A 27731-nucleotide genomic window follows, 5' to 3' on the forward strand; every position below is an offset into this window, starting at 1 on the left:
CCGAAGTTTCAAGGCAAGGTGGCCAGGAAGAACTTACGAATAAAAATGGAGAACAGATTAGACTCCTATGTGGAACTTGAGAAACTTAAGAGAAGACCATGGGGGAAGGGAAGGGGGAAAAATAGTTACAAACTAAGGCGGAAGGACGCAAATCATAAGAGACTCTTAAATACAGAGAACAAACTGAGGGTTGATAGGGGGGAGGGGTGGGGGGGAAACAGGTGATGGGCATTGAGGAGGTCACTTGTCAGGATGAGCACTGGGTGTTGTATGCAAGCGATGAATCACGGGAATCTACCCCCAAAACCAAGAGCACATTGTATACACTGTATGTTAGCCAATTTGATAACAAATTATATTTTTAAAAAATGGAGAACAGAAAAGAGTAACAAAGTTGAGGTGTAAGAGTATAAATAACAATTCTGAGGTGCTGGTCAACCACACAGCCATGAAGCAAAGTTAGAGATGGAGGCCTGTGATTTAGGAGAATGGGCAGGTGTCAACGGACGGACTGGAGCTAATGCCCTACTCAAAATGGCGATACCAACTGAAAGGCAACAAAGGATAGTAGAAAGACTCTGGGAATGGGGGTCAGAAGCCCTGGATTCTGGTCTTAGCTCTGTGACCCTGAGCAAGGCACTGGGCCTCTCTGGGCTACTATCCAATGAGTGGTATTCCCTTCCTCTTTTAGAAGCGGACTCCTCTTTGATCATTTCCGACTGGCAGCTGGCTTTGACTGGGCCTTTAGAATGACAGGGAAGCCTACTGAATTCCAACCCTATTGCTTCTCGGAAACAAGAAACTCTTTCACTGAGGCTGAAAGCCGGCCCAAGGCAATTCCCAGAGGAGAAATGCGGGCTTGGGCCTCAGAATGTGTGAGCGGCACCTTCAAATGATAGGCGACTGTTCCCCATCTATTTGTGGAGGCCACAGGGATTCTTCTCCAAGTCTGACCTTATACTTTTAAAATTGGCGGGGCTGCCCAGGCATTGCGGTTATAAGCACACAACCACTGGCTTATGCAACTTCCCAAAACCGGTCCTGTGGTGGATGCATTAAGAGAACATACAGCTGTGATGTTCCAGCTCACATCACGTGGCTGCAGAAAGGGTCCTTGGAGAGAGATCGTGGGAGGAAGGGACTGTTTCCAAGACGTTTCCCACTTTGTTCTGCCTTGGAGCCCAGACGTCAGAGATTGGGTCTGTACAGGAGAGCAAAGAGGGGCCTCATCATTCACTTTGTAGCTAAAGAACCCAAGTGATGAATCAGTGCCAGATGGATTGGGGAAAGGGGAAGGGCTGTGGAGTCCCAGTCCTTGCTGCAAAATGAGGAAAATGATATCCACCCCAAAGGACTCAAGTGAAAATTTAGCCCAAATTCTGGTGCATGGTAGGTGCTTGCTAAATGCAGGTTTCTTTACAGGTTGGGACACAAATCTCAGGTCAGCGTTTCTCACCTGGATGCCTGCTCACTCTCTCCTCTATCCCTGAAAAATAGCTTGGCTTTTCATTTCTTTTTAGTGTGCACATGTATGTGTTTCTATATCTTTATTTATAAGGGTTTTTTTTAGTTTATTTATTTATTCTGAGAGAGAAAGAGTGGGGGGGAGCAGAGAGAGGGTGACAGAGGATCCAAAGCAGGCTCTACGCAGACAGCAAAGAGCCCTATGCAAGGCCCGAGCCCATGAACCACGAGATCGTGACCTGCGCTGAAGTCGGACGCTCAACTGACTGAGCCACCCAAGCTCCCCTTTAAGTTTTTTGTTTTTTTGTGGGGTTTTTTGTTTTGTTTTTTTAGGGTTTGTTTTTTGGTTTTTTGTTTTGTTTTTTTTGTTTGTTTGTTTTTTGAGAGAGAGAGAAAGACATGCAGGAGAGAGGCAGAGACAGAAAGAGGGAGAGAATCCCAAGCAGGCTCCACGATGACAGCACTTGAGCTTGAAGAGGGGCTCGAACTCACGAACCATGAGATCATTACATGAGCCAAAATCAAGAGTTGGAAACTCAACTGACTGAGCCACCCAGGTACCCCATGTGTGTCTGTGTATCTTAACTATCTTCCTATAAGAACCCAAATACTTCCTAAGGAGTACGGGAAGCTGAGGGGATGGACCAGTTCACTCTTTCTTCTGGCTCTTTCTGGACACAATTCGCAGACAATGATAATAACTGATTCTCTTGGTTGGTTTTCTCTCTGCCTAGAAACCTGCAAACCCACAGCTCTGTTTTTATTTGACAGATAGGTGATTATTAAAGAAGTAGCTATTTTTTCACTCTTGAGCCCCAAACGTCTCCAAGTTCTACTGGGCAGAGAAAACTGCAGGTGCTCTGAGAACAAGGACTTCAAGCAGTCAGGTGGACTTTGAATGAAATGAACCCTTGAAATAAATACAATTGAGCCTCCATTTAAAAATGATCAGAACTCAAAAAATGAGATTGGCAGGCAGTTAATCCTATAACAAAAAGCTTATTCACACAATAGGCACCTCCTAGAATGTACTTAAGACTGCCTTTTCTATTTGCAAATATCATGCTGCAATCACAAGACTACATTCCCCATTCTTGAAAGCCTGCAGACTTCATTCCTACCTGCCAAGTCTTGACGTTGCTTCTCTGCTTCATAATCACTATTTAACATTCTCGGATTCTAACATCAGGAGAATCATCTTTTGAAATAATTCCCAAATAGTCCGTTCTTTTATGACCTGTCCCTGCTCAGAAATGTTTCAAAAAGTGGTACAAAGACTGAAGTTTAGAGTTGCAAATGTTTGATGCATACCCAAGCAAGATGTGCATGGTGACACGTTTCCAATTGTGTCTAAAAAACAGCAGACATATAACAAGCTTTGCAAGTGCCATCAAGTTGGCTCAGAGAGAGCAGGTTTCCATCCACGTGTTACCACTTTTGTCCGTTATCCCAAATCTTGTCACCTTCATTCACTGTCTCATTCATTCTACGTTAGAGTGAGCCAAGCCTTGGTGACACAGTGGGGAAGGACACAGACGTGATCCCTCTTACCAAAGAGCAGATACCTCAATAGCCCTCTGACAACCCTGTTTCTTTGACACCTGTTTTCCGCAAACCACTGGCCCTAAGGAAAACACATTAGCTTTTCATTCACTGATCTATTTATCCATTCATTCTGTCACTTAATGTTTACAAATGCCTCCTAGTCACAGTACATGAACAAAAATAAATTCTCTGTCATTGTACTGCAGTGGTTGAAAAAGCAAAGAATAAGTAAGTTGACTAAATTAATAACTTAATTTCAACACCAGACAGTGGAATTCAGAAAGAAGGCAAGGGGACAGTGGAGGCTTGGAAGAGTCTGAACTGCTTCTGATTATGTTTTCAAAGAAGGCATGTCTAAGAAGCTGTCAGCTGAACGGAACTCTGAATGATCTGAGGGAGCAAACCAAGGAGAGGACTGCTCTTAGGAAAGACTGTTCCCCACTCCCAGGGAGCAGCAAGCACAGCAGTTCTGAGCTGGAGGTGAACGTGTCAGGTCCCAGGGAGTGCGAGGGCAAAGGATGACTGATGCAAGTCACTGAGGACCGGTTGGCAGGACTGGGAGTCTGGGGAGGAAGTCACAGGGCCAAGCCAGATGGAACCTTGACAGTCATTGTCTCTTTTACTCCAAGTGCAACAGATGTTGGAGCTGGGGAAGTGACTTGATCTCATTTACGTTTTTAAAGGATCACCTTGGTTATGCATAAAGAATGACCTCGTGTAGGTAAAGTGGAAGCACAAAGATCAGTTAAGGGGTTGCTTCAATAAGACAATGGAGGCTTGAGCTAAGATGGTGCTGAGTGATGAGAAATAGTGAGAAGTGATTAGATTCAGATTCCACTCTGATGCTGAGCTGGTATATAGCTGAGCTGAGCCTTAAGGCCAGTTTCTGCCGAAAACAAACCCTATCCACCTCCCAACTTGAAAGTGTCTTCCTTACCAATAAAGTCCGAGGAGCTTTAACCTCTACATTTAAGCACTGCTAGACCACACAAAACAGGGAGGACGGAGAGGCAAGAGAGCCATTTACATTCAATAAATAAAGCACCTCATATTTCCCATATGATTTCCCACATTTCCCATATTACTCTTTGGGTTTACCAGTAGATCAAATTAATTTGATTTTTTTTTTCTTTTTTAGTTGACTGAATATTTATCAGGCCTTACTGCTGAAAATTCTTCTAAGCTATGCCATTATAAAACTCTGGCATAGATAGTTCCCACATCCACTCATGTCAACAGATGTATGGGTCCGGATTCCTGCTTTAGCAAATGTGACCCAGTGTGGGTAACTGATTCCCCTTCAAAGGGTCAGATTTCTTCAGGGCCTGGGGTCCATCATCCCAAACCTTAATTCTTCACTCTGTACAACTGCCCATTTTGCAAGTAAAGGTATGAGCCACTTGGGAAGACTTTGTAGTACAACTCAACTGGCTTAATTATCTTGTAAAATTTCCCTGATCTCTATATTTATCCTAAAATCAGGGGAAAAATTTTTCCTGTCCAATCCATTAAGTGGATTCTAAGTCATTGAGGTTCAGGAATAAATGTTTTCTTCTTCCTAACTTTAAACAACTAGATAATACTGGTGACCAAACAGCTTGGATTTACTTCCTTATTGGGAAGTAGCATCATGTACTAAGTAAGGATTTAAAGTTAGACAAGGAGGTGAATTGGGAGCTCGCTCTATTAGTTACTTACTCACTGGGTAACTTTACATAAGCTAACCTTCAGAATCTCAGTTTCTTCATCTGTAAAGTGGAACTATTAATAATTACCATCTAGGCATAAGGAGGAATGAGATGCCATATACAATATTACAACTAAAAATCAGTTAGGATAGGATCTAATAGGACATAATTTCTCACACTAATCATTTATGTTTCTCTTTTCTGTTCATTGAGAACTTCCCAAGTTGGAAGATTTGAGTTTTTAAATGGCTTTGCCCTTAACTTCCCCCAGTATTAGTTTGCTAGGGCTACCGTAACAAAGTCCCACAGGCTGAGCGTCTTAAACAATGGATTTTTTTTTTTTTTCTCATAATCTGGAAACTAGAAGTTCAAGATCAAGGTGTGGGCAGGACTGGTTTTCCTCTGATGCTTCTCTCCTTGACTTATAGGTGGCCTTCTCCATCTTATGTCTGCAGATGGTCTCACTCTGTGACTAGGTCCTAATCTCTTCTTACAGAGCCAATCATAATGGATTAGGGCCCACTCCAATGACCTCATACTTTAATCATTTCTTTTAAGGCCCTATCACCAAATCCAGTCACATTCTGAGGTACTGGGGGTTAGGAACTCAACACTAGAACTTTGAGGGGACAAATTTCAGCCCTTAACACATCCTCAACCTCTTCACCAAAAAAAAAAAAAAAAAAAAAAAAGTATGAGAAATGCACTGAACTAAAGCAAGAGAAACAGATTCTATGCTTCTTTTTTCTTTTTCCTTAACTGTTTTGCTGTGTGACCTTTGGCAAATTATTTTCCCTCTTTGGCCCATATTTTCTTAATCATTAAAATGAAGGGGTTGTAATAATGGATCCCTTATTTCTCTGCCTGCCCTCAACTGAGCAAAGCTAAGTTTTCCCCATAATTTCTCACATCAAAGACAATCTGAGATAGAGCATGCAATAAAGTAACTGAAATAAAAACAAAACAAAACAAAACAAAACATACCTTCTTTGTGGAATCAGCCCAGGATGAAGTCTCTAGAAGCAGAGTATTAAATCCAATTGCTTTAAAACCTTCTAAGTTGTTTACGCCCTCTGTCTCTGTAAGGCCATAATTTAAACCAATTTACTTGGATAAACCAGAAACCTCAAGCTGAATTTATCAATATCCCCCAAACAAAGTAATCTCATCAAGACTGGGGACACAAATTGGCTTTGAGGGAAAGAGTGTATGATTTCAAATAAAGGTCTCCTTTAAAGAATTAAAGGGGGGGAGGACTTTTAAAAACAAATGTACATACACACAGGGAATGTAAAATTAAAACCAGCTTCCAAGCTCCTAGGTTAAGCCATTAAGGAGAGGAGAGAAGGAGCTGGGCACGTCTTCCCCTCCAGCTGCGTAGCCTCAGGTCTCAGGACACTGTGTACCTCTACAAATGTCACAGCTGCAGCGACTCAGACAGGCAAGCAAGGGTGGCAGTGAGAAAACCAATGTGCTCCCTCAAGAGCAGAAGAAGAGAGAGGGAAAGCGGAACTCTCCATGGAAAACAGCCCAATTGCTAAAGCAATCAGAGCAATGACAAGCATATTGGAGGACGATGAAAGATGGCGGGATGCGAATCTGTAGTCCATCAGTCTTGAGCTGAGAAACTCTGGGTAGGTCACTCAACCTGTCATCCTCTAACAGCTTTTCACTTAACTTCAGCTAAAAAAAAAAGCCACTGGAAACAAATCCATAATTTCACTTTTGTTGTTAAGACCAAGATCCTGGAAACAAACAAAAAAATTAAACAGAGTGGGATGGATTAATTTAACCAGATCCCCAAGCACTGGGATAATACGTGGGTTTTGTAAATTATGGTATGGAAGAATATTTGAAACATGGAAAGATGCCATAATATATTGTGGAATGAAAGGCAGGACATAAAACAGCATAATACTATGTGGTACGATTTTAATAAATGGCATCTATAGTCGTAAGAAATAATTCTAGATGGGTGTACTCAGAATTTATAATGGCTGTCTCTGAGTAATTTAACTCTAGTTATTTGTATTGTTCTCATTTTGTTTGTTTTTGGTAAAATTTTCTATAACCCTCATGCTGTTTTTTGTATTTGAAAAAAAAAAAATCCTACTTAATTTTAAAATCTCTGTGCTGCGGGGAGCCTGGGTGGCTTAATTAGGTAAGCGTCCGACTTCCACTCAGGCCATGACCCCACAGTTTGTGAGTTCGAGCCCCACGTGGGGCTCTGTGCTTACAGCTCAGAGCCTGGAGCCTGTTTCAGCTTCTGTGTCTCCCTCTCTGCCCCTCCCCTGCTCACGCTGTCTGTCTGTCTGTCTCTGTCTCTCTCTCTCAAAAATAAATAAACATTTAAAAAAATAAATAAGTCTCTGAGTCCTACCATAAACCAAACAGTAGAAGCAGCCCTAATTCAATCAGTCCCACTTGCGTCTCCGTTTCTTCATCTGTAAGGGAAGTCTAGACTAAAATAACCTCTAATGAAACTCCGACTCTATGAATCTCACAGAGCTACATGTAATCAAAACCTCAGCAGAATCTTGCTTTGGATTTATGGAGAAGCTGGGGAGTGTCCTGTAGGCTATGGAATGAGAAGGAAGGATTCAAATTCATGTTAAGAAGAAACCCTCATTGGTATTTTTGTTAATTCAATGCAAAATGGCCTTCATTGCTACGAGGGGTGGCCCCCTAACAGGTTGGCCCTGTAGATATAACAGTCTGCAGCTACTCAGGACATGGGAAGGGAGGCTGCCCCTAAAGGGAAGACTGGAGGGCTTCTGGAACCAGGCAGTGCTCATGCAGAGGAGGGCACCAAATGGCTGTTCTCTGCACCTCCCAGAAAACGTCAGCCTGCTCACACCTCACAGGAAACAGGTGCAGAGAAGGACTTAACCCTGGACTTGAATTAAAGGCACTCCAATTTGAACCACTGTCTCATGACACTGGAGGTGGGAGATGATAAAAGAAGGTAGAATGTAACTCTGCCCTGCAGAGTTAAGACTGTGGGCTGACTAAGTTTGAATTTTGGTGTCACCGCTGAAGGCTTGTGTGATCCTAAGCAAATTTTCTGACCTCTCTAAGTTTCCTCCTCAATAAAATGGGAAGAGTGAGTTGGAAATCCATCTATGTAACTGCACAGTTTTGAGGATTACATGAAATAATGAAAGAAAACCACTTAGCACAGGATGAGACAAATGCTTGTTGTCATTGTTATTGATATTAGAAGTAGGAGTAAACTAATTTCCCCTCTGTGTTCTAGACTAGATGCTCCAGGGACAAGCACTACATTGCTAAGTCCAGAGCCAATGGTCAATACTTATTATATAATCAAAAAATAGTTAATGCTATTATACTTGATCATGTTATACATCACATATTCTAATATATAAAGTATTTCAAGTGCTTTCTGACCTGAAGTTTTAGGTTCCATAAATACATTTGGATTCTTCATTTTGCCTTCTCTTGTAAGTGCTCCCTTTGAAAGGATCTAGTGACTATTATTACACAGAGATTATTGAGACCATAAACTGTATGGTTTACAGCCAGGGATGAACTTGATAAAACGTGCTTGAAGTTTAACTATCCTCACCCATCAAAGCAAAAAAATGAACTTCAGAATAATTGCTAATCACAGGAATAGCTCCAAATACAAGCCCCGAGAAAGTGGACAGATGCAAAGGAGTGACGGACTAAAAATCTTTGAGTAAACACACACACAAAAGCATAGGAACAGGGGCGCCTGGGTGGCGCAGTCGGTTAGGCGTCCGACTTCAGCCAGGTCACGATCTCGCGGTCCATGAGTTCGAGCCCCGCGTCAGGCTCTGGGCTGATGGCTCGGAGCCTGGAGCCTGTTTCCGATTCTGTGTCTCCCTCTCTCTCTGCCCCTCCCCCGTTCATGCTCTGTCTCTCTCTGTCCCAAAAATAAATAAAAACGTTGAGGAAAAAAAAAAAAAAAAAAAAACATAGGAACATTCCATCTAAAAGGCTAACCCTAAACCGGAAAGCAAAAAAGAACTATGGGCGACTCCTTCACCAAGCTTTCTAAAAGGAGGAGTTTTCTGTACAAATGCAGACTGGCCTCTCTAACTGCTGCTAATAATTCCAATGGCTTGTGGTTTCTATGCAAAGACAGAAAGGCTTCAATTAAGACCTATGTTAGATCCTGGTTCAAAAAGTCACGGTGACGACTTTGTCTATTTGAAGGAAGGCATAAAGGTCTCTTTAAATCATTTGCTGGAAGAGAAACAACAGGTCCGTTTGCAAGCAAGAAGTACCCAGGTAGGCCCTGACACAGGCTGAGAATGAGGCCAGAAGCAGGATTTGGAAGAAGAGGAGGAAGGGAGGCCTGAGAAGAGAGAAGAACAAATGAGGGCTGGGCTCCGACTGCCCAAGTCAGAGTTGAGCCGGAGTTGACTCGGCTTGCTCTGCTAATGGGCTGTCATGTTTCTCCTGGCTCTGATTTTGTGCCGGTTTCTGAGAGCCAAGCCTTCTCTCGTAAAAGCTAATATTCAAGGGAGCTGTCAGTGAAAGGGAGGAGGATGTACAAGCACAAATGTATGCACATTTCTGGTCATCTTCTGATCATCTTCTGACTTGAAATTATTCCAGCAAACTAAGTGTTAAATGTATCCATTCATTCAACAAATATTTACAGAGGGCTTAATATGTGCCAGCCAAAGACTAAGTGCTACAGATTCAGTGGTAACAAAACCAAAACCACCCCTACCCCATGGGGTGTCCATGGCATGATTTGGCCTTTGGGGATGGGTTATTTCCATTGGATGGCAGCCATTACCCTTAAAATACTGGCAAGAGCAACTGGAAAGAGCTTGGTGGAGCATATATAGACTTGGAGCTGTTTTCTGTTGTTTTGCCTATTTGTTCGACCAGTCCAGATTTGGGACAATCTGTCACCTTTGTGCCCCTGTTGATGGTAGCCTTACCCAAAAGAGAGACTGTACGTGTCAGCAAAGGAATCATGGTCTCATATTAATAACACTCATTTGAAATAATACCAAAGTTCTGCTAAGGAAAGGACCTATCAGTCATCATTACTCCATCTCTCTCTTGCACAGAGTCTGTTAATCAAGTCTACATCTGAGAAAAAGCCTGGGATTTTAAGTGTAAAAGGCAAGCAACCAAAGACCCTTAGACCCAACACAGATTTGGGCTGGTCGCATTCAGTTTAAGCCCTGATTTTTTTCTCACTATGTTCTTTTCCCTCATGGGAAGGACTTAGAATTCTTCTCTGAATTCAGAACACAGTGACAAGGGCTGATCAAGATCTCAGGATAAAGAGAAGACAAAATAAGGCTCACAGGGTCATCTGCTCTGGCAGGGACCTTGTGGATCATTTAGTTCAATGCCCTCATTTGACTGATGCAGAATTGAGAGGGATAATAAGGGTTTGCCCAAAGTCACATATAAATTAGAGGCAAGGGCAGGTCTGAACCACAACATGCTGACACTCCATCCATGGTTGCCCTTCCTTGTCAAAAAAACATGAGGGCCCCTGTTCTCTGCTAGCCAGCAGACCCCTCTCTTAAAAACTCAAGTCTCGCTTTTTCCTGCATATCTCATTGCCCAGTGCTTCCCAGGAAAAAAGAGATTAATTAAGCTATGAGAAATGTGTCCTTGAATTCCAGATGTCCCAAATAGGTTCCTGGACCACTCTAGAGTGGAGCTCCCCCATCTGGCTTAGAGTGCTGGGCATGCCCTATATTTCTCTGGCACAATGGGAACAGAGAGCTTGGCTCCTTCTGTGTCTGGGAAGCGGACAGGGACAGAGTGAGAGGGGGCCTTGGGCCCAGATCTGCACTTATGCAGGACAGGAAAATAGCATCTGCTTTTCCACCCTTCACTCCTACATGCATCTGGGCAAAAGCCAGGAGCTAACTCAGACAGCTGGCAAAGCAATGCGGGAGTCACTGTTAGAAGGACATTGCACTCACTCAGTTGTTGTTCAGGTGGTGATGTGATAGGTTTGGCCAGATCTTCCCCACTCATTCCACCCTGTGAACAGGGACCAGCATTTGTGAGCTAACAGGTGTGGACAGCTGGAGGTGATGGGGGTGGGGAAAACCACCTGTGGACACTGAGTGACTGCTTTCCTGCCTAAGAAACCAACTCACGCCCGGAGGGATCAATCCCGGAATCCTGCTTTTCCGACTGTGTGACGTTAGTCAAGGAAGATACTTAAACTCTTGGAGTCTCTCTCCAGAGCGCAAAATGATGGTGAATCATTGCAGCTAGAGGAGCTGTTGTGCATCAAATGAGGTAATCCATGTAGTTTGTGCTAAGACACTCAGTAAATGGTAGTTATTAAAAGCTCCACTATGCTCAGGCCCATCTTCCTAACCACTGACTTCCCTACAATCTAATTAACAGAAGAAACTTCCTCAAGAGAAGTTGTTTCTGTTAAGTAGACTCCACGGCAAGATGAGGGCCAAAGGAAGAGGCCAAAAGGAGTGGCTCATCCTATTCCACCACAGTTTTGTTTTGTTTTTTTTTTTGTCTATTTCGTACCACTGAAATAGACATATATTGAGTTTACTGAAAGAGGGATTTCACAACAGAAGAGTCTGAAAATAGAAAATAGCCTATTTCTCTGGTTTGTCCAGAGTCTTTCTCATTTGTTTCTGAATGGCCTATGGAAAATGGGAGAAAAGCTAAAACGGAACACTGATTTGAGGAGGGAGGAACACTGGAGAGCCAGTCAGGCTTCTTATTAACATTCATCATGGGAGGCAATGACATACTCAAATTTCCAGTCCCCTTAGGATTGAAGCACAAATGCAATCAAAGAGAAGTAGTTTTATATCCTAGGGAGACATTCCTACTGTTATAAACATTCTATAACTTTTCAAATGTGATAAGCAAAAGTAAGTAGTTCTATGAAGTATGTCAACAGGTGAAGAAAGTAGGGTTATTAGGACATGAAGGGTTTTTGTTGTTGTTGTTTTTCAAGTTCAATTCTATTTTTTTTTCCAACTGTGGAGAAAAGGCAGAGAAAAAGCTACTAAACAGGGAGTTGTGAAAAAACTTCTAGAAAGGGAATTCATAACCTGTGTCACTTTAGGCTACAGGTTGATGAGGATTGAAAAACACTGCAGTTCAACTAATTAAAAAATGCCCTTTATTTAGGTTAGGGAAGAGTCTCTGTCTCAAAGTCCAAAGGCAATCCAATGGCCTCTATTAGACTGTCAGAAATGAATGAGAAGCCTAATTTTGTAACATAACTAAAGCAAGAGAAAAATAACAGTTTTTATATGACATTGTATTAATTTTTGGTTTTGAAAACTTGTATTCAAAAAATAGTTTCCTAAGTAGCCTCTTTCTACCCCAGACTTTTATCAAGTCTTCCCCTTCCTTAATTTCCACACTGCAAAGTAATTGAGATTTTATAAATAAGTCAGTGTTTACTCTTTTGAAGACACTGGGGCTCACAGACCACTTTCAGGGTCACTCTCCTCCTCTGGGCCTTTCAACAGCCCAGTGAGATAAGCGGGAAGATTTTCATTTATAAGGTAACAGTTCTACCATATAGACAAGAATTCCCTGAGGAAATCTATCCCTCCAGAATTCCCCCAAATGCCCCCCACCCGCTGCCCCATGACAGCTAGTAACAGGCAGAGCTCTTGACATACCTGAGGCACTTGGCTAGCGTTTCAGAAAGAGGAAAAACCTGGCTGAGAATCACCAACGAGCTGCTCAAAATACAAAGCAACAAGTGAACAGCGCAGGCAGGCCCTGACCTGAGATGTCCATGATCGGATATCTAAGATGCTTTCCATTCCTAAGCCTTTGATAGTTTCCCTCAGTCTTTTACTCTGGAGTTTCCCTTCCAAGATGCTCTACATGGGTAGAGCCGAGTGTGGGTGACGGCTCTTCTTTTGGTCTCCTATACGCTGGTTCTCCATGTCCTAAATATTTGCTCCCAGTTCAAAGTGAAGCGAGAGGGAGCAGAGATGCAGGGGTGGGACTGGACCTAGGTGTCCTCCAGGTTCTTGGCTGGGTCTAGGCCCCCCAGCTCTTAGCCGCTGCTCTTCGTAGGACCCCTCCCCTTCGCCTGGAATACAGACTTCCCACGGCGCCCGCGACGCTCACCATCACACCTCTCATCACACCACAGCACCCTGGAAACAACTCTCAAGGTCGTGTTCCCATCCAAGGACATGTATTCTGGGAATTCCCAAACACACACCAAACACATCACATCTACCTCCAATGCGGCAGAAAGGCATTCTCTGCAAGATAATATTTACAGAAATCCACTTAGTATTTGCAAAAAGCCACTTCTCTGTGATATGTCTCCTAGAGAGAATTCTGGAACTCTTTACCCACACCTTCCAAATTTCTGCTGCATGTGCCTCTGGGAGGTGGCAGCTGTACCTGGGCTGCTGAGACTGTGAAGCCAGACAAGACCTGCATTTATTTCCAGCTTTGCCCAAAACTTCTTGCTGGATAACTCCGGATAACTAACTTCACCTCTCTGTGCCCCAATTTCCTCAAAATGGGTTTTTGTAGAGACGCTGACAAGAAAAGACATAGAAAACACTGGAACCTAACTGTGAGATCCCGACCTCTCCTGGGGTCCGCTATAAGTGGTAGCTCACAGCAGAGGAAAACAATGACTGTAACTATCCTAACTTCCTACCTGCAGAGCTCATATGCTAGCTATCATCCCCCTAAATGTTATTCATACTTATTTAATATGAAAAGTAAGAGAGACCATGTTATGGGATCTGTTGAGAGTAGCAGGAAAAATATGCTTTCTGGATCCTCCCAGGACTAATTAGAGAATGTGAGTCTTTCCTCTTTACCACTTGCCCTGGTAACACCAAGTAATAGTAATGGTAGAAGCAGAAACCCCAAAATGAATGCAGTGGTGAGGGGCATGCACTTTGATTCCAATCAGGTGTGTATGTTTGAGTCCTGCCTCCAACACTTCTTCTATCACTGATCCTGGGCAAAGGCATTTGATCTTCCACAGGTTTTTGATCTATAAAATGAGGATAACTATAGTACCTTTCAGACAGTGTTGAGTCAAGGATCAAATGAGACAATGCATATAAGGCAAATAACACAATAAATGGCACAAAAACACTCAAGAGGTGTGAGCTATTCTTATTAGTTATAATTTTTAATTTACTTATTGATTTAACTGATGACCATGAGACGTCTTTGTGCTAGGCACCATGCCAGATAGTGGAGACAGGTGAACAGCAGCACAAGGTCCCTGCTCTGATCTGCGGAACCACCCTAAACTGCCAGCCTGACATTCAGAAGCAAGGGCTAGTGTGGAGGTAGGCCATACAGGTCATGTACATAGATAACCTGAGTAGGAACAATGAGATGTGAGGCCAGAGACACTCACGGAGAAAGCCCCAGGCAATTCTACCAGCAAAGAGAAATTCCTCTTTCCAAGAAAGTAATAAACACAGGGTAGTAAGAAGGCTTTGATCTCAGGAAGGCAGCAAAAATAGGTGGTAGGAAAAACAATACAAACAAAGCCTTACAGGGGCCCCCAAATTGTGGCAGAGGGTGGTGTCTGGGGAGGCAAAAGGTATCCGGCAAGAAAGACTGCCCCCATCAGTCCTCAGATTCTAGTGACATTTTCGCTACTGGGTGGGGCAGCCTTCAGGGAAAGGAATACAGAGAGGCTAGAAAACTTAATTCAAATTCCATAATCTTACCATTTAAAAAAAAATATGCTAGGATGACAGCAGGGGATATATGTAGCATTTAGGTCTTCAGTGACATTTTATGTGTATGTATATCTGTGTCCATATTTTCATGTTTTTGATTATATCTAGGAAGGGTATCGCAACCTTTTTAGTATATAGAAAACTACAATCATCAAAAGACATGCAAACGTACAAAAACATTTGAATCTAATAGGACCCTTGTTCACAGAAATACAAACACAAAGCCTGAGGAAAATCTACAAATGGATTCCTTGCCCCCAAAGACCAATACCCCCCTCCTGCCATGCTCCTCTCCTCCTCCCCCTGCCAACCCCCACTGGCCCCACACCCTTTCCAACAATGTGAATACGAGGTAGTCTGGTTTGAAGAAATCCACAACCACTGTCCATTCCTGTCACAAATGCTGGAGACACCCAGCCCCAGCTTCAAGGGAGAGGTGGCTATGCAGCACCACGCCCCATGCACAGAAAGAAAGAATGGAAGCTGCACTGAAAATGAAGGATGCACCCCAGGGAAGAGCATCCAGACAGGAACAAAAGGGAACCCCTTGCAAACCGGGCCTTGGGGTTAGGGCATAGGCACGTTATGGGGGCTTGGAAAGCAAGTTATCGGGACTGTATTTCTCTACCATTCTTGAAAGGTAGCCTAAGTGATACCTACAAGAATGGGCGTGGCCCTCAATGCCATATCACAGGCTGAGTCCCTAAGAAGAACCTTGCAGTCTTCCCACCAGAAAGAAAACAAATAACCTTTTCTCTGCTTACCCCACACAGGAGAACTGGCAAAGGTACACTGGCTGTAAGGCAAGTGGCATACAGCGCTCATACACATGTAAGAGCATGAGAGCTGGGCTTCATCCCTCCTCAGTTAGGGAAACAGTATAAAAATTCAGCTTTTGTCCCAGTCTTTTTTTTTTTTTTGATGATACCTTCCACAGCTCTCTGCAAAGACAACTGGCACTGAGAAAATCCAGTGCATTGTAAAAGATCCACAATGTTTCAATAATGCAAGGCCAACGCTAAGATCCACAATGTTTCAAAAACACCTGAAGTCAGTATCACAAAGTGATAAAGGAGGATGTGCTCACACCCCACACCTTTACCTGGAAAAAGGACCCCCACCCATCCCCACTCTTTCTCCTAAGCAGTGTTTGTTCCCTAATACCAGCTGGACAGCAGCTGGAGGTGGGGTGCACTTGTGTGGGGTGAAGCTCAGGTGCATGAAAAAGGTAGAATGTTTCAACAGAAATAAACCACTTGAGAATAAAGTGCACTAGAGGCAAGAACAGCGACCTCCTGCCTACAGAGCTAAGGTCCACCATTGGCAATCTCACACACATAGGGCGTTCCAAACATAGCAGAACAAGTGCAAACAGACGCATGCCCGCAGCAAAACCTGGTGGATCCCTGGCAAATGAACTATCGTAGCAGGTACAGCTCTACCCTAGGGCAGCTGCAGAGTCTCCCAGGGGCAAGTGGATCACTTCCTTTGTTCGCCTTGCAAAGATGGAGTAGCGACCCATTCCCCCACTTACACACACACACACACACACACACACACACACCATTCACTAAAGACAAAGCACAACCACACAGCTGCATGCTAAACTAACAAATGTCAGTGTTTTTTGTCATTGTCGTTTTGCCCCCTACCCTTTTTTTTCCTTCCCAGTAATGCCCACCCCAGCCTGTGGTAAGCCTCATTTCAGCGCAGCGCAAAGAAATCCCGAGCCTGGGCGCGGTATTTTTGCCGCTGAGAGCTGGCTCTGGAGAAGATGGGGCTTCTCTACCTGCTAACGGCACGTCCCCTCTCCACCCCGCCCAGGGCATTTGACACCCGCTCGCCGCGGGTGGCTCGATCTTGCACACAATGGCAGTTGGGCACGGAATGCACCCAGCGTGTGTCTGCGACCCCCAACTAAAATCTGACCTTAAAACTCAGCCTATTCTTGGGATAGGGGGGGGGGGGTGACACGAAAAATATAAAATGCATCGAGAGGAAAAAAAAAAGTTGTTCCTTCCCGCCACAGCCACGTTAGTTCAGACCCGAATATGACGTACCGAAATATGAATAAGGGTGAATGCAGGCAAGAAGGGGACAGGGTGAAGACAGAAGGTCCAGACACCCCGCCACCCTGGCGGCGCGGGAGGCAGAGCCGCGGGCTGGAGCTGGGAGAGGGGCGCGGTCGTGCTACCAGGCACCCCTGGGGAAAGGTGTCACCTCTCCATAGCCCACCTCGCCAAAAGGCACCTAAAACAAAAAGCACACCCTGCCCGGGGAAGCGCATACTGACACCCCAGGCGGCGCGAGGGTCCAGGGAGGGTCCAAATAAGCCAGGCGTTATTTGGAAACTACCGGCTGGTGGGAAAAGAGGATACATAATCCAAAGTTCTCGGCGCCACTCTGGGTTTCCTCTTTGTTTTGTTTTCCCCAAACGGCAGGGTCGCTCCGTCTGGGTGGCGCCCGGCGCGCCGGCTGGGCTGACCACCGCTCTCCACCCCTGGGACCCCGGGTCCCAGTCCCTCCCGGGGGACCGGACCGGGGAAGCCGGCAGGATCCAAGGCGCCCCGCCCGCAGCTCAGCGAGCAACGAGCGAGAGACGCAGGCGGCGGCGCCCGGAGCCCCACTCACCGTGATCCGCGGGATGTTCTTCTTGCCTTGGTAGGACATGGTGGCGGCGGTGGCTGCAGCAGCTGCCTCCCTCCCTCCTTCTCCTGCTCCTGCTCCCGTTCGCCCGCGCCGTCCTCAGCGCGCAGCGCCGGAGATCAGGTGGAGCGAATGGTGCGCTGGCCGCGGCCGCCGCCTCCTCTCGCCTCCGCCCCCCTCCCAGGCTCCCGCGGCGGCTGCCAGAGACAATAGTAAATCTCCCCGGTCCCCCTTTCACCCCCGACCCCCCCGCCACACACACCCTCCTCCACTCGCGTTCACGCCCGGGCTTTTTTTTTTTTTTTTTTTTCTTTTGCCGTGCCAGCTGGGACCCCGTGAGACAGGAATGGCTGCTCCGCGACTCCTCCCTCTTCTCTCTTATCCCTATTGATTTCCCTCTTTGCATCTGCCTCACCCACTTTTTTCTTTTTCTTGCTTTTTTTGTGCCTTACGAGTGCGGCGGAGCCAGTCCGATCACAGCCACCAGGGGGCGCGAGGGACTTTTCGGGGCGGGGATGCTGCAGTCCCGGGTGGAGGAAGAAGAGCGCGAGCGTCGCCTCCCGCCCCCGCCCCCTCGCCCGGCCGCCCAACCCTGGCCTCTAGGGTCGAGCCCCGGGAAGCGCCAACGCCCTCGGCTAGCCCCGGGTCTGCTTTCCCACCATCCCGATCCTCATTTTGGATAGGGGACGGCTCCCGACTACCCTCCTGCAGAGCCCGCTCTCCTCCGCCTTCGCGCGGGCTACAGGCGGCGGCGCGGTCTTTGTTACAGCGAAGGGCCGCCTCTGCCGGTAGCTGCGGGTGTAAACCCGCGGCGCAAACCCCGAGAAAGCCGAGACCTGCTCACACTTTGTGCAGCCCGGCAGGCCCGCTGCTCTCCGGAGACCCTGGCAATACCTATCGGAAAATGTAAAGCAACCACTCACTCTCGCAGGGCTGCGAGGAGCTATCGTGTCAGTTACCATCAACAGTTCTCTGTGTTTTAAAAACATTCTCAAAACAGTATGTTTTACAGGATCCCCTGCCTGGCTCTCAGAACGGATCAAAGAGCATTACAGCTGCTCTGTGGGTGAAGAGCAGAGCAGAAAACACCTGTACGTGGAGGGCCCTGGCACATTACTGGTGCGCAGCCATGGATGTGTGCTCACTACTGTTGCCTCCCCTGGGTAGTGAACCATGTGCGTTGCTCAAAATCCCTGGTTTACTTTTGGCAGGGCTGATTGTTACTGCAAACAAAAACATGGCCTTTTGACGCGGGAATATATGGTCCTTCGCCTACTCACTAAAATTAAATGGCCAAGGGAGACATTTTTGGAGGGGCCTTTATGGTGGGGGTTAACTGGCGGTCCCTAGGCTCTCCTTAAAAAAGATTCCAAACACCATTTAAATAACAAAAATGGCTTACTATGTGAGAATTGTAAAACCCTTTCAAGACCAGTCTCATACCATCCCCACTCCTCAGCTGTCATTGCTAATGGCCTACTAAATATTCTGCAGATGTCACTATGCACAACTAGGTCTGTTAAGGATCTGAAATTCACATTTCTATAAGGCAGGCCACTGACCACACTTCTGGACAGCGTTTCATTAAATTGAAGGCTTTCTCTGAAATAGAGGAACTATATAAAGCATCCACCGGAAGAGGATACAGAATACTCTAGCTTGAGCTTTCCATAAACCTAAAATGAACCAGCCTGGTCACATAAAGGAAGGGGAGACCAAGCCTCCTGAAACACACCCTCCTCTCAAGTGAATTAACCCAAGCTTCTGGTTATTCATGGATAACGGGACTGAATGCAGTCTTCCCAGGAAAAGTCCACAGCCGTTCCCACTTTATTTCTGTGATACTCTGGCTAGAAGGATGAATGCCAGGCAAAGTCACGTCACCGTACTCTTTTGCAAAGCCCAAGCAGGGTTTAAGGCCAAAGTCACGCCCAAAACATTTTGCTTTGTTCTTATGCTGAGACCACTAGCCAAGAGTTGTGAAATTACAAAGCATTCTGGGGATTGGCATGCAAATGAGCAGGATTATATTTAGAACAGGGTAAAAAGAGAATTAACTACATACTATGAAACCCTGCACAGCTCTCTCTGTATCTTTCCCAAAGATGTACTGTAAACTTGCTGGAAGGGTTCTTGCAAGTTCTTCAGAAAAGCAAAAATATGTAGGGGATATTTACAATCCTAAGGAAATACCACTGCCTTTTTTTCTTTTTTAATATTATGAGTTTCTTTCCCTTCCTTGCATCCTATTTATCTCCCGTGTTCCTGTCATTATAATCCAGAATACTCTGTACTAAAAAGATTTATGCCATATTTTTGATCACTTGATCGTGTGTGTGTGTGTGTGTGTGTGTGTGTGTGTGTCTGTGTGTTTGTGTGTTGTTTCAAATTAGAAGACTTGGGGTTAAACTCTTTGAGGTCAGGTTTGCATGCTAGAGGCCATGGAGAATGGACTTGTGATGTGTTTCTCCAGAGTGACAAGCCAGGCACAGGAATGCATAATAACCAGCTAATCGGTTCAAGCTGTTGCTACAATCAGAAATGTACAACAAACACTATTTTCCCCCTCTGGTGTCCCCTCAATCGTCTTTTTCTTTCTTAAATCAAAAGAAAGTGTCCAGGATGAGTTTGAAGGAAAAAGCCTTCCTTGGCTGGGCCTGTCTTTGAATAAGAAAGGCAGCCATCGACACAGGATGCCTCTGTGTCTGGCCAAGAGAACGAGGAGTGGAACCAGCATGGATGTTTTCCACAGAAGAATGACTCTGAATGGTTTTCCTTGGACACACAGCAGTGCTTGGCTTTAGGTATCTCAGGAAACTATGAGAAAAAGAAAAGGAGACACAGGGAGACAATTTATGGCCCCAAAGAAACTTAATTTTGGCCACCAAACCTATCATATTGGTAGACTTCCACACCTCAATCAAAGCTACTTTATTCTAGTTACTCAGACCAAAGGCGTGGCATCGTCCTTGACTCTTCTCCTTCAATCCATCCAATTTGCACTCCATATCCAGTCTTCCAGGAAATGCTATTTGTTCTGTCTCTTCACTATATGCAGAATGATAAAGTTAATTCATATATTGAGACCCACAAAATGGAGGCTGCTCCAGTGGTCAGGACCATGTCACAAACCTAAACCTAAGTCAGCTTCCACTTACAGGAAGAAACACCAGTCAAGGAAACCTAACAAACATCCATCCCAATTCTCCAACCTGTCTAGCTAGCTTACTTTACCCTAGAAAATAGGACCTGCTAGTATTATAAGGAAATCCCTAGTCAACCATGCCCTGTTTCCAAGTTGCTTCTTCTAACTCCCTGTAAAACTCACTCTTGCCCGAAATCCTTCAGGAAGTGTGTTTCACTGCTTGTGAGGCACTGTACTCCCCCAATCTATGGATTGTTTTCCATTGAATAAAGGACATCAAACTAGTTAATCAGTTGTATTCTTCATGTCATCTGAAAATATTATGATCTCTTAATCTGCAAAGCTTCTTTCTGTGCCTAGCTACCATCATGTATCCCTTGGACTAATGCAGTAACCTCCTCCCTGGGTCTCTTCCATCATTCATTCATCCATTCATTTTCACAATATTCACATGATGTTTATCTTGAGCTTACACACTAATACTTTTCCAGGGGCTACTATTATAGAGGTGAATAATAATAATAATAATAATAATAATAATAATGTCCCAGATCTCATGCACTTTACATTATACCCTTACCCTAAAATAAGGCATTTATTGGTGCCCTTTCATGCCTGCTTTATCTTCATGGTACTTTTCACCATATGTATATTCATTTATCTATATTAATTTATCATCGAGTATTCTTCTCCCCATCACTTAGAATGTAAGCTTCTCGAGGGCAGGGAATGTATTGGTTTTATTTATGCTCAGTGTGTGAAACAGGACTCTGCCCATAGAAATTGCTCAATAATTATTAGGTGAGTAACTATGTGATTTTTAAATTGTGTCTGAAGAAAGAGTAAATAAAAGGAATAAAAATGTTTCTACAGCTAAAGTGCATGTGGTTAGAATCTAGATTTAAGAATATCTATTTTTCCTTCTCCTAAGGCTTCTTAGAGTCTCCTGATTCCAGATTTCACAGCAGGTGAATTCAAGCTGGTGAGGAAATCCCTTTGTTAATACGATACAGTCACAAGACTCTAAGGCAATACATGGGGCAAAGAATGACTCAGTAGAATAGATTTGGTGCCTGAGCACTGATTAGAGAGCATGCCTTTGAAAGGAGCTACCATCAAAATGTATAAGAACATCAAGAGCCTTGTGTTAACTTAAAGAATTAAAAAACAATTGATAACTGGGTTTAGAGGGAAAACTAGGGACTAAGAATGGTGTGTTGTTTAAGGATGTGGATTTGAAAACAGAGGGATCTTGGTTCTTATTGACTGGTTGACTGACTGACTGATTGATTGATTGATTGATTATATAGGCTAGGCACCTAGACATTAGGAATACAAATATTTGAATAAAGTAGACAAAATCCATGCCCTCTTGAAATTTACATTTTAGTAAAGGAACAAGTCAATGGTTAAGAATTACAATATGTATTGTTTAAAGTGGTAGGAAGTGAACTGAGGATAAATAAACCTAGGGTGGGAAGGTGAAAGTCATTCCAGTGTCTTGAGTTTCGGCTGGAATTTTACATAGGAAGGTCACAGAAAGCCAGGTGAGATGATGGTAGCTTGGACCAAATGGTAACAGGAGAAGCAGTGAGAAATGGACACATACCAGATATATCCCAAGGTAAAGCTAACAGTATTTGCTGACGGACTTTTGACCAGGGTGTGAGAAAAAGAGGAATTGAGAATTACACTAAATTTGTGGGCCTGAGCAACTGAAAGATGAAGGTGTACCTCACTGAGACAGGGGAAAAGTGGGAGGAATAGCATTGGGGGAAAGATTGGGAATAGGTCTCTGGACATTCCTATTAAATATCGAACTGAAATGTTGAGCAGGAAGGTGAGTATCTGGGATTGAAAAGCTAACGGAAGATCTGGGCCTGAGGCACCGATTTGGGAGGTGTCAGCCTCTAGGTATTATTTAACAATGCTGGGGGAGACCACCAATGAAATGACGGAGAGAGAGGGCAGACAGGTCTGAGGAAGTAAGTGTTTTGAGGAGAAATGAGCAACCAGAAAAAGAAGTGGAGAGAGTGGTCAATGAGACAGACGGTACACTGTGAGAACATGGTGTTCGGAAGGTCAAGACTCTAAACTATTTCAAAGAGGGAACGTGTTCACTTTGTTAAATGCTACTGGGGAAGTGAGAATTAATCTGTGCATGAAAAACACTGTCAAGGTCTCTGAGGCCTTGACCTGAGCACCTATACAATGAGTATCTTAATAGGCACCTCATAGTGGTTTTCTGGGGACCATATATTAAATTCTTCAAGTCATATTTACCGAGTACCTACTATGTATGTATGTGTACTGGCTCAGTCCTAATGAAGTCGTGGTGGTGGAAACTGATCAGAGCGTTTCCAAGAGACCATCAAAGTGGAAACTGGAGACATCTAATGTAGACACCTCTCTCAGTGGATTTTACTGTAAATGGGCACAGGGAAATGGAGCAGTAACAGGGAGAAAGAGTGGAATCTCATGTGAGAGAAATAACAGCATGATTGTAGGCGGATGGGGCTGAGAAGAAACTTCAAGATGCCAGGAGAGAATTGAGACCAGAGCCCTATCATTCTCAGATGGGCAACGCAGGTGACATCTAGTGTTCAAATGGAGGTCTTGCCCATAGCAAAGAGCAAAGATGGTTCCTCCACAGGAACTGAGGATGAAGTATGGGATCTAGGCTGGTTAAGCAAGAAAGGAGGGCATCAGTGTACAGGGAGATGAAAGATAGTGAAAAGTCCATCAGCAAATACTGTTAGCTTTACCTTGGGATATATCTGGTATGTGTCCATTTCTCACTGCTCCTCCTATTACCATTTGGTCCAAGCTACCATCATCTCACCTGGCTTTCTGTGACCTCCCTATGTAAAATTCCAGCCGAAACTCATATTGAAGATTAAAGAAGATCATTCATGTAAAATTTTTAGCACAAAGCAAGTTAACTAGATGGTATGACATGACTATTCTGCCATGACTTTTACTGTTCTGATTTTCCAAACTTGTTTATGCCAGGGACTATGTCTTATTTATTTTTGCAGTCCCCAGCTCTTTCACAATGCTTGAAATAGAGTAGAATTAATGCAATAAAAAATACATTGAATAGAGGGGAAACTCAAGAACATTCTCTGCTTTCCTTTTAATCTCCAAAATATCTAAAATAGCCATTTACACAGTGTTGACCATTGAAAATATTTTCTACTTTTTTAAAAACAAATTTATACTTTGCCATATTAATATGGGGAATCATTTCCCTTGGTCCTGCTTTGAAGGATGGAGGAAAACAATAGCTCCAAACAAATACAGAAAGAGTTCTGAAGGGGCAAAAACCACACACCAGGCCTTTGTGAAACATATAAGCTATTCTAATATCAGTAAAAATACACATTTAATCTCAGAACTGTCCATTAAGTCATTTGGGTCCATTAATTTTGCCCACAGTTCAAACAAAGGAAATCTTAGTCATGTACTTCCAGTATCTCAAAATGAAAATCAAGGTGGTGATTCACCTGCTATAATTAGATGTTTATATACTAAATACACAGAAATAACCTGACAAACAATTCTACCTTTGATACACATAAGCCAGAAAAGAAAAACAATATATCATAGACACACACAAAATATTCCCACAAACCTATTCCAAAATCATACTGATACCAGCCTGAGGAAGGTGTGTAAACCTACTTCTCCCTAGATAGAGATTCTCATTCATTTCTTCAGTAGAGGATGGTTCTGAAGGCCTCCAACCTTCATAAGCTTTGATGGCAATTCATTTCAAAGCCACAGTCAGGGCCATACTAGCTAGGGTTAGGGGTAAGTTGGGAGGGTGGAGGGATAAATTACTGTGTTCATCTCCATCTCTGGCCCAACACATGTTAGACACACAGGTGAGGTCCCATGTACTACAACTGCAGTAGGAAACTAAAATAGGTAGTAATCAAAATGAATCAAGGATGGATGATCATCAGGCTGAAGGCAGTTACTCCACTAAAAAGTCCTAGCCTCGTGCCTACTTTCTAGATCTGACCTAGTTTTGAGGCTTGCAAAATGTTAACTGAAAGAGAAGCTGTTGAGGAAAGATCCTGCAACACCATGACCAGTACATATGGTAATGATTCCTCTGGTCCTTTGTCCTTCCTCAAGGGTCCTAGGGCCAAATACTAATGCCACTGTAAGGTGGGAAATATGGCCCTAAACACTGAGAAGGCAGGTGGATATGAGTTCCCAGCCGACAATGATACCAAGAGACGAGGCATCAACATAGCTCCTCTGTTACAGTGAAAGCATGCTAAGGCCAGGTAATAAATGGACTCCTGGTCTAGTTCTGCCTTACCTTTGGCTGATTAGGCTTACAGATCAACCTACTGGTCATTTTCACAAACCACTATTGATTAATTGGAATGGAAAAATATGGCAAATAGCACACCCACGTTGGTTTCTTAGCCTGTGGGGTAACAGCAATCAAGTTGGGAAGACCAAGCAGAAGGCTCTAAAACTGTTCCCCACCTCTACCCCAGGATGTTAAATCAAGATAGCAAATTTAAAAAAATTTTGCATCCTAAGAGAATGGCAGAGGTCATCAACACCCTAAGAGACTGAAATGCTATGGGGCTGGGATTCCCCATTATATAGTCATTTAATTCACTAGTCTGGATACTACAAAAGTCAGACAAAGCCCAATGCATATCTCAATCAATTAATAGCTCAAATTGAAGGTATTGTGATATTTCTCTAGGACATACTGTCATGGCCTCAGGTACGTGGTACATAGCCACCGAACTATGCAATGAGTTCTTCTCCATCCTGGTCAGAAAAGAAGAGAAAAGCAGTTTGCATGCCCTTCAAACCGATGACAATATGCGTGAAGAGTCTGACCCCAGGGCCATGTTAATTATCGTTCCTTCCATTATAATACAGCCTGAAAAGATCTAAGTTGTCCAGACATCTTGAAGAACATCCTACTGGTACACTCTTTTGATGACATTACGCAAAACTGATGAGATGAACAAGAAGCGCCAAGGTCGCTGAAGGCTTTGGTAAGACACATGAGCTGCAGAGTGTTCACAAAGGACACCAGAACTTTAGAGAGTGGGAGATAAAGACCACAAAGCTTCAGGGAGCTGACAATTTCGGGAGTCCCGTGGACCAGGACATGCCACAGCACTTCCTCTAGAGTAAAGAACAAATTACTACATTGGACAACTCCCACTGCAAAGAAAAAAGCACAAAGCCTGGTGGGGGGGAGGGTGGGGGGGGGGGCTTTAGGTTTTAGGAGCAACATATTCCATAGCTGGAAATGCTCTCACAGCCCATTTATATAAAAAGCTGTGCGCTCTGAGTGATACCTGGAGCAGGAAACGGCTCTCTGCAGATCCTTGGCACAGTGCTGACAGCCCTGCCACTTTAGCCACAGGACGCTGTCTATCCCATGGCACTGGGGGTACAGGTACGCCCCGCTCTTTGAAAGCTCATGTTACACCACTTCGCTACCATGAAAGACCTATCTTAGTACCTGTTTTTGCTAACCAAAAGAAATTTGAAGAGGAGTTTTGCTTCTTTGAAAAAAAAGGTGACAATTGCATTCGGCATCCGTTTGGCAGTGAGCTGTGAGAGAGGCAATGTGCACCCTGGGCAGCGCCAATCTCCTTGCCTGGGAGCTACACTCAGCATCTCAGCATCAAGATGCCACAGCTCTCAGGGCACCTGGGTGGCTCAGTCGGTTGAGCGTACAACTTCGGCTCGGGTCATGATCTCACGGCTCGTGAGTTCAAGCCCCACGTCGGGTTCTGTGCTGACAGCTCAGAGCCTGGAGTCTGCTTCGGATTCTGTGTCTCCTTCTGTCACTGTGCCCCTCCCTCATTCATGTTCTGTCTCTCTTTCTCTCAAGAATAAATAAAACATTAAAAAAAAAAGATGCCACAGCTCTGAACTGTGAGCATCTGTGCTTTATCTTGATTTGTTTTGTGCATCTGTTGGCAAGATATGTCCTAAGAGATCAAAAAAGCCTGAGAGGGGTTACTTGGGGGCTCTAGAAACACTCATCTGTCACAGAAGAGGAACTAAAGAACAAGGTAGATGAAGTGACATCAGTTAGTTGACATCAGTCAGGCTCCATCATCAACCGCCCAGTGTTGGTTCAATGGGTACATGACTGGAGTAGACACAGTAACACAGATAGAGACTATGGGGAAACCAATACCTACCCATAGGTGCTGATTCAACTACGATGCTGTCCAACGTCCATCCTGCCAGCAAGAGAAACCAACACTGCCTCCTCAGTATGGCACCACCCCTCAAAGATCCACACACCCAAGGGAGACAAGTTGACTACACTGGATACCTTTCCCACTGGAAGACACAGTGACACTTTTCACACAGTAAAGACACATCGTTTACAGAAATGAACACATATTCCAGGTATGGACTTGCCTCTGCTGCTGCTAGAGCCTCAGCTCAACACTAAGGAGTGTTTGATGCATCGACATGGGTTCCATAACATCACATCAGACTAAGGGGCCTATTTAATAGTAAATAAGGAGCATGAAAGGTCATGTGACTACAGGATGCTGTAGTTATATCAAATACTGCCTCACCTAGAAGCTGCCATCCTAAACGTGGAGGGATGATCTCCTGAAGGCACAACCACAGCACCAATTCAGAGATGATTCCTTGCAAGGATAAGGCACCATCCTCCTGAATGCACTGTAAATTTTAAATCCGTGCCCTTTATAAGGTACTATGTCCCCAAAAGAAGATTACATGAGTCTAAGAACCAAGGGGAAGAAGCAAGAGTGACCCCTTTGACCATCACTCCCAGGGACCCAAGTGGGACATATATATGTGCTTCACATCCCTGTAACTCTGAGTTGTCTCGTATATTTTCACCAAAGGGGGAACCTTTCCACCAGGGGGCATAGCAAGAGTCCTACTGACTGAAAAGATACTGCTGCTATGGGGCACACAGACCTTTCTCTGCCAGGGGACTAAAGAGGCAAGGACAGAAGGGGCATCCTTATAGGACCCATATTATCAGGAGCAGGAAGGGCTGCTGTTACACAATGGGGGCAGGGAAGAGTACGTATGACACCCTTGTGATCCACATGGGTTCTTGTAGGTACTACCGTGCCCAGTCTTGCCAATAAATAGACAAGTACATCAGCCATAACCTGAGAAGGGCATGGTGACCAGGGACTCTTACCCCTCGGAGAGGAGGGTCCGTGTCCTAACACCAAGCAAATCACCTGGACCAGGGAAGAAGTTAGCTAAGAATGAAGAGAATCTAGAATGATCAGTAGAGAACAATAATGAGTATTAGTGTGGCTCTAAGACCGGCTGTGTGAAAAAGGCCCTGACCCCCCAAAAGAAGAGGCACACCTAGGTTCTAGAGTTGGTGATTCCAGAACTTACACAATGAAGTGAATGTGGGCAGTGCAAGGAGAGGTCTGTAGCAGACACGAGGTAACTCCACCCAGCCCCCCCTATCTAGGATGGAAGGACTCGGTCCTCCGGATGCTCTCATCCTTCAGCATCAGCCCTTTC

At 44.5% G+C, this 27731-nt stretch overlaps 1 protein-coding gene across 2 annotated transcripts in view; it reads right to left on the reverse strand.

Moving 5' to 3' along the window:
* DPYSL3 (dihydropyrimidinase like 3) overlaps positions 1–27731 on the reverse strand; it is a 114353-nt gene that overhangs the window by 46084 nt on the left and 40538 nt on the right. Inside the window, exon 1 of one of the 2 annotated variants that reach the window (XM_030320862.2) lies at positions 17033–17181. The exons of the other annotated variant lie outside the window; for it this stretch is intronic. Within the exon in view, the coding sequence (XP_030176722.1) occupies positions 17033–17071 (39 nt within the window). The 5' untranslated portion in view covers positions 17072–17181. Of the gene's footprint in view, positions 1–17032; positions 17182–27731 lie in introns of those variants that run through there. 2 annotated transcript variants of the gene reach the window in all.

The sequence above is a fragment of the Lynx canadensis genome, chromosome A1, assembly GCF_007474595.2.
Source record: "Lynx canadensis isolate LIC74 chromosome A1, mLynCan4.pri.v2, whole genome shotgun sequence".
Lineage (NCBI taxonomy): Eukaryota > Metazoa > Chordata > Mammalia > Carnivora > Felidae > Lynx > Lynx canadensis.